Source organism: Prunus dulcis, unplaced genomic scaffold, assembly GCF_902201215.1.
Source record: "Prunus dulcis unplaced genomic scaffold, ALMONDv2, whole genome shotgun sequence".
In the NCBI taxonomy this organism is placed as follows: domain Eukaryota; kingdom Viridiplantae; phylum Streptophyta; class Magnoliopsida; order Rosales; family Rosaceae; genus Prunus; species Prunus dulcis.
The window spans coordinates 28,697-36,583 of record NW_023010151.1 but is presented as its reverse complement, the minus strand read 5'-3'; the positions used below and the strand labels follow the sequence as shown (position 1 = coordinate 36,583).

General features: G+C 38.8%; 2 protein-coding genes across 2 annotated transcripts; both read left to right on the top strand.

Annotated features, from left to right (window-relative positions):
- Positions 1 to 354: 354 nt before the first annotated feature.
- On the top strand, positions 355 to 2,364 carry LOC117613037 (protein DMR6-LIKE OXYGENASE 2-like). Its single transcript, XM_034341682.1, has 5 exons — positions 355 to 677; positions 773 to 1,020; positions 1,191 to 1,301; positions 1,527 to 1,632; positions 2,110 to 2,364. Exons 1-5 carry the CDS (start codon positions 465 to 467, stop codon positions 2,362 to 2,364), a joined length of 933 nt encoding a protein of 310 aa, XP_034197573.1. The 5' UTR covers positions 355 to 464.
- An 886-nt stretch (positions 2,365 to 3,250) lies between these two features.
- Positions 3,251 to 5,236, top strand: LOC117613038 (caffeic acid 3-O-methyltransferase-like). Its single transcript, XM_034341683.1, has 4 exons — positions 3,251 to 3,789; positions 4,267 to 4,583; positions 4,689 to 4,753; positions 4,890 to 5,236. Exons 1-4 carry the CDS (start codon positions 3,335 to 3,337, stop codon positions 5,184 to 5,186), a joined length of 1,134 nt encoding a protein of 377 aa, XP_034197574.1. The 5' UTR covers positions 3,251 to 3,334; the 3' UTR covers positions 5,187 to 5,236.
- Positions 5,237 to 7,887: the final 2,651 nt, after the last annotated feature.

Genomic DNA, 7,887 nt, shown 5'->3' with positions numbered 1-7,887 from the left:
TTATTCTGGTTTTGTATAGAAACATTGCCAAACTTGTTCATTCATTCATGCCTAAGGTTACATATAAAATACAATATTCAGATTTGGCAAGCCAATGAGAATGCAATAATATTAAAGAATAAAACTATACTTTGTACCATTAATTTGAAATCTTATGACATCTTACATCTATCGGATTTTGAATTAATAACGGATTCGATCAGTAAATATGATACATGTAACATTATATCTCAAAGTAGAAAAACACACAAGAGGATCCTGTAATTCCACCCCTTCACTTATTTCTCTTGTCTTTTTCTTTATTTTCTTTATTTTTTTTTTCGTTTGAAGATATTCACTGACCACCTTATTACCTTTCCTCCCGCACAGGGCCACCATACCCAACTTAAAGAAATATTTGGAGATCAAACCGCAAGCAGCAGCAGGGATCCTTGAAAACTTTGAAAATTTGTGTTGTTACAACAATGGCTGCCAAATTATTATCCGATCTTGCCTCTGGTGTGACTTGTGTTCCCTCCAACTATGTCCGGCCTGTACATGATCGTCCAAGTCTCGACCAAGTCCAGCCCTCCGATCACTCTATCCCTCTCATCAATCTCCACGGTTTCGACGGTTCGAGGTGCCATGAAATAATCAACCAGATAGGCCTTGCCTGCCAAAATTATGGTTTCTTTCAGGTAACACATAATTAAGCACGCATTATTAATAAATTCTTTTTAATTAAGGTAAAAATGTAATTTAATTATTTCATTGTAAAATTAAAATATTTGAGGTCCAAAACCATGCAATTGAAGAGGCCGTGATCGACAACATGTTGAAAGTAGCAAGGGAGTTTTTTCATCTGCCAGAAAGTGAAAGGCTCAAGTGTTTCTCCGAAGACCCGTTGAAGACCACAAGACTGTCCACCAGTTTCAATGTCAAAACTGAGGAGGTCTCTAGCTGGAGAGATTACTTGAGACTCCATTGCTACCCTCTCGAGGACTACATGCATGAATGGCCCTCCAACCCTCCGTCTTTCAGGTCGGGCGTTCGAAATTTATGTTGTCCGACAAATACTTATGATAATGTAACGTACACTTAATATGTTAATTATGTTATGAGACTGTTAATCTATATTGATTAGGTAAACCTAACATGTCAAATATTTGGCAAATTAAGAGCCTTCTCTAATTAGATTTGAAATTTTGCAGGGAAGATGTGGCTGAGTATTGCAGGAATGTCAAAGGATTAGCAGAGAGACTTCTGGAAGCCATATCAGAAAGCTTAGGCTTAGAAAAGGATTATAGGAAAGAATTCGACCCGTGACGCAATCTCAACCAGTGATGATGAGTTTCGTATATAGATTGAATTATGTCACGGGCGCTGACACACGACTCACACTACAAGGTTAAATTGACACGTATGTACCATTGGCTTGCATGACTGACAAGTGTGGATAGCCATTAAAATGATGAAGGGTCGAAAATAGTGTTTAGGGCAGGAAGTGGCAGAGATCTGAGTCACAAAAATAAGCATATACAATACAGCCAGATCCAGCAGGCAGATAAAACTGCTTTGAAGTGCATAAATTCATATGATGTTGATCAGTTACATGAGACGAGATCATCACCAATATCATCAGCCTTCTTAAGTGTTTTTTCTTTTCTTTTTTTATAAGCGATATTCTAAATTATAAGAGAGAGGATTTTTCTCACACACACAACCAATATGTCATGGGAGTTCGAATTTGAAATCTCAAACATACATGTCATGGTCTTTTTTCACTCGGCTAAACTCCATTGACAATATTTTACGTGTTTAAGTAGGTCTTCATGATGCCTGAATTAAATCAATTTCAACAAATTTTTGGGTTGGACCACATAGAAGCGTCTTCACGTGTAAGTTCCCTATAAAATATATAAATGTTCCAGCAATTTGCATTGGACCGTCACTGATTTTCATGGCTGTAGTCAACAATGAATAAAGAAATAGTACCAGCTAGCAGCATTTACTTTTTTGTTTACCCAGGGCAAGTTCTAGTTTATTTTGTCTTATTGGGAAAAATCTTTCTTAGCACTGTGTACTGTTTTGTTACCCTCAACTAATAACACATGTGAATTTTTTGTTCAGGTTGTCAGTAATGATCGTTATAAGAGTGTACTCCATCGAGCAGTGGTGAATTGCGATAAGGAAAGGATCTCCATCCCAACATTCTATTGCCCATCGTATGATGCTGTGATGGAGCCAGCCCCCCAACTTGTTGATGATCATCATCCTCCCCTTTACAGGAGCTTTACCTATGCTGAGTTCTATGATAAATTCTGGGACAGAGGCCTCAACACTCGATCCTCTTTGGACTTGTTTAAGACTACCTCTCATGCTTAATCATTTCATTAAGCTCTCAATAATCTCTTCCCATGCTGTTGTTGTTGAACACTCTCAAACCTTCTAATTACTAGTATTAATTAATAATAACTGCAATTTCAGTGCTTTGGGTCTTTGTTATCAAATTGTTAAGAAATAAAATAGGGCATATCATGTGAAAGAAAAAAAATAGAACAAACTTAAGGCTAGCTGTGCATAGAGCCTCTAAAGAGAGCTTGGCATTGTCAACGAGAGTTGATTGAGTTGGTAAGAATTGTTTTTCTTTGTTATTCAAACTTAAGTTTAAGTCATGCTACTGACAATCTTTCTTGATGAATAATCTGTAAAAATAAAAATCAATTTCTAAAAATCATCCTTCCGAAATCCACAAATAAAGTACCACCACGTGAAACATAGTTTAGGTGTTCATCATGCTATGGGGTCCTTCGGTGGCACTGCCACTTTGTCGATTCATCACATCAATCGCTCAACACCTACCCTTTTGGTAAAAGTTGTTTGTTAATTGGTTACCATATAGACATATACCATCCGTGATGATACATTGTCGCTTTGGGAAAAGTTATAATAAAGATAACATATTAGGTAGAAGTCTCTTTTTATTGACGGATTCTCGGAATAACATGATGTAATTGACATTTTGTGTGGCTTGCTACGAATTTTACTTAAAAGATCATAATAAATTAAAAACATTAAGACATATAGTTGTGATGAACAAAAATGAAATTAAAATGACAATTATTTAATTGAGATAATCTTTGAGGGAATACTTAAAAATAGATAGTCCGAATAATTGAAATACAATATTGAGTCTCAACTAAGCTAAATATTAACAATATAGTACTAAATTGGTATTCCAGCTGTCGTAATATTATATACTAGAGCCACGTGAATTGTATGTTATGTTTCCTGGCTATAAGTAAACCCATTCCACTAGCAATGAGTTTCAGAACGTAAACATATAGACAGTCCAATGGCTTCTTCATTGGAGAGAAAAAGCCATCCCAAAATAAATCATGCTGAGCCTGAGGATGAAATTACTAAGGAAGAGGAAGAAGAAAGCTTCTGTTATGCCATGCAGCTGGTGGGTTCTTCTGCGCTGTCCATGTCTCTGCAATCAGCAATTAAGTTTGGGGTTTTTGACATCATAGCCAGAGAGGGTCCAGGAGCCAAGCTCTCTTCGTCTGAGATTGCAGCCAAGATTGGCACAAAGAACCCTGAGGCTCCCATGATGGTGGATAGAATCCTCAGGCTCCTCACCAGCCACTCTGTTCTTAATTGCTCTGCTGTTGCTGCGAATGGTGGGTCTGATTTTCAGAGGGTCTACAGCCTTGGCCCTGTGTCTAAGTACTTTGTGAATGATGAAGAAGGTGGTTCTTTGGGGCCCTTGTTGACATTGATTCAAGACAGGGTCTTCATGGAAAGCTGGTTAGTTTAAGCTCTCTTTAACCTACCACTAATTAATTATATCCTCTTTCCTTTCCTCCTTTATTCATCTATTTTTAATTTTTTTACTTATGTTTTTATATATATTTAAGTTTGATTAACATATTGGCACATGCATTACACATGATTATATTAAAATTAGTATAATGGGGAAACCAGAAAACTACTGGAAAATGATTGAACTTGGGTGTATGGGGACAGACTTGCTATTATACGCATATTTATAGACAATCTCACTCCTTAAAATGACATAATTAAAGTCAGTCTGGGAATCTTGGTTAGGGAAATAACTATTAAAATTATAAATGGTCCACCCAATAATAGAAGAAGGCCCTATATAATTCAACTTTTATGAAGTTCCCCAAATCAAAGAAACAAACAACATAGTTTGTGCTAATTATAATACAAATAGCCAATAGGGTATCTAATTCCAACTTTCTACACATAATAAATTCACAGGTCTCAACTGAAAGATGCAGTTGTTGAAGGAGGAATTCCATTTAACAGGGTCCATGGCATGCAATCTTTTGAGTATCCAGGTTTGGACCCCAGGTTTAATCAAGTGTTCAACACAGCAATGTTTAACCACACCACCATTGTCATCAAGAAACTTCTTCATATCTACAAGGGTCTTGAAGACAAGAACCTCACACAACTTGTTGATGTTGGTGGTGGTTTGGGAGTGACCCTTAATCTGATCACATCTAGATATCAACATATAAAGGGTATCAATTTCGACTTGCCCCATGTCGTAAATCATGCCCCTTCCTATCCTGGTAGGACTTTAATTTATTTGATTCAATGTGAAATCTTAGTTTTTGCTTCATCGGAAGTGGTATGCAGCAACATATAAAATGGAAGTTAAATATTTTTTTTTGCAGGTGTGGAACATGTTGGAGGAGACATGTTTGCTAGTGTTCCAAGTGGGGATGCCATTTTTATGAAGGTAATTTTTGGATTTCTCAAGCATTAAATTTTTGGATTTCTCAAGCATTAAATTTTTGGTTTTCTTGTTTGAGTTTAAGAATGGTAACTAAATATATGAAGCTGTTCTACTTGTCTTCTGACACATTTGTTTGTAGTGGATACTTCATGATTGGAGCGATGAGCACTGCCTAAAGCTGTTGAAGAATTGTTACAAAGCTATTCCAGACAATGGAAAAGTGATTGTTGTGGAAGCACTTCTTCCAGCTATGCCAGAGACTAGCACTGCTACGAAAACCACTTCCCAGCTTGATGTGTTGATGATGACTCAAAATCCGGGAGGGAAGGAGAGGAGTGAACAAGAATTCATGGCCCTGGCAACTGGTGCTGGATTTAGTGGCATCAGATATGAATGTTTTGTCTGTAACTTTTGGGTTATGGAGTTCTTTAAGTAACTAAGGCATATGAAAACTTACACACTAAAATGAAGACTCAGAGTACTGCACCTAAAGTCCAGCAGGCAGATAAAACTGCTTTGAAGTGCATAAATTCATATGATGTTGATCAGTTACATGAGACGAGATCATCACCAATATCATCAGCCTTCTTAAGTGTTTTTTCTTTTCTTTTTTTATAAGCGATACTCTAAATTATAAGAGAGAGGGTTTTTCTCACACACACAACCAATATGTCATGGGAGTTCGAATTTGAAATCTCAGATATACATGTCAAGGTCTTTTTTCATTCGGCTAGACCCCATTGACAATATTTTACGTGTTTAAGTAGGTCTTCATGATGCCTGAATTAAATCAATTTCAACAAATTTTTGGGTTGGACCACATAGAAGCTTCTTCACGTGTAAGTTCCCTATAAAATATATAAATGTTCCAGCAATTTGCATTGGACCGTCACTGATTTTCATGGCTGTAGTCAACTATGAATAAAGAAATAGTACCAGCTAGCACCATTTACTTTTTTGTTTACCCAGGGCAAGTTCTAGTTTATTTTGTCTTATTGGGAAAAATCTTTCTTAGCACTGTGTACTGTTTTGTTACCCTCAACTAATAACACAATAGAAAATTCATTAAATTTTATGTGAATTTTTTGTTCAGGTTGTTAGTAACAAGGTCTAAAATATCGATGATATCGGAAATATCGGTAGTCCAAAAATATGGAAATTTCGATGGAAATATCGGGATATTATCGCTATCGATAAAAATTGAATAAAAACCACGGAAATTGTAAGAAAAACTTGAAAATTTTCATTGAAACTTTGGAGAATGTTTATTTAGTCAATTATCTATGAGTTTATCACAAAAAATGAGAAGGAAATGCATTGCATTGTAAGAACCCAGAACAAAATATCCAAAAAGGAAGAAAATATCTAAAAAGTAAAGAAAATATCTTTTAGCGAAATGACCAAATTGCCCTCGCATTATTTTTAAGGGGGAAAATTTGACGTTTTGATCGAGAAAGAATTTGGGACTTTCGCCTACGCCATTGCGTAGAGCGCGGCGAGAGGAATTCGTAGACACGGAGTAGACCCGAATCGGANCCGTAACGAAGAAGTTATGGTCTAAAAACCGCGAGGGGCAAAATGGTAATTTGGTCAAAAAGTCAGATTTTTAAAGCTCTCTCTCTCCTCTCCCCCGTCAGCTCTCTCTCTCTCCCCCGCAGCTGCCCTCGCCCGCGACCTTCCTCCCTTNCCGAAGTCGCACCGGTCGCCTCGCTTGGAGTTGATCTCNGAGACCGGTGCCAAACGAACCAGCACACGACGNCCGACGTTTCCCTACCCACCTCCGCCGCTGCCGTGGCCGGAATCGGCCGGAATCTGCCATGGAAGTCGACGGTTCGTCCGAATGCCATCCGAACTTCCAGCCGCTCGATCTCCTCCGTTTCTCAACCAAATCAGTCGAGTGAGGTATGGATTTTCATCTATTTTTCGTGCTCTATCTGCTGGTTATCTGGGTTTAGATCAATTCAATCTCTAGGTTGTTCGATTTACAATTTGAAATTTGGCCGAAACTTTGGCCCTTCGAAACTACTGTTTCCGGCCACTTTTTGGGGGTGGTCCAAGAACAAACGTGACTCCAAATGGGGTGTTTTACCTAGGGTAGGAGTTTGGAGTCTCGGTTCCACGATTTTTCGGCACACCCGAATCGCTTTGGGCACCCGATCTGCCCCGCGCGTGTGGCGGCGCGTGGGCCAGGGTAGTGGCATGGCTCTGGCCAGTTTTGAGGTCCTCGTGTCGTCACGAGCGCGTGGGATTTCGCGGATCTCGATTCGGAGTCCGNTTGAGCCCCGAACGGATTTTCCATATCGCGCGATCCGTGGGTGCAGTGTCGTGTAATCGTTGGATCGCGCTGAATTTTGGATATGTCGGTCTACGTGACTCCAGGATCGCGTAGGATTCGACGGATTGTGAATCGGAGTCCCGGATACTCCGNAATCGCGAACCCTGGGGCTAGGGTTAGGGTTTTAAGCGATAACGCGATTTTGGTCAATCCGACCGTCCGATTCGGACCAAATTCGCAGAACATGGTTCCCATCCTATGAGAAACCTTCAGGGAACCCTAGATTGGCCATCAGAGACCGTGGACCCACGGGGTCCCGGGTTGGCCGATCGGGCAGGGNATCGCTTAGCTGAGCATTGGACCTTTTAAAACTGGTCCAAGTGTCTGAAAAGGGCTATTGTGGGTTTAGGAAGAATTTGAATTTGAACGCNCGTATTTCTAGGAGCCGGGGGCAGGGTGTTTAAATTAATTCCTTTATTCAGCGGTTTAGTGATTTACTATTCTTGATAATCAGNCATCAGAGGTCCAGCCGATCAGCAGGAGGAACCTTCAAAGGGTCAAATTAGCTCGGACCATCTGTGAGTGGNCTTTCTTTCAGGCATTATTTTATTAAATGAGTTATGTTGAGGTTTTCCGTAAATAAGATTTTATAATTGATTTTATATTGATTTTTATATAAACGAGTTTTTATAAATAAGTTTATTCGAATAAATTTCCTTATTTGATCTTGAGTAAGTTTTATTATGGTTTCGAATNCGATAATTACAGTAATAGTTTTATAAGTCGGTGCTGCTTATTTACCAGTTATAGAAACAGAGGTTGAATTTCAAAACAGTTGAAACCGCAGCACGACTTGAGTTTT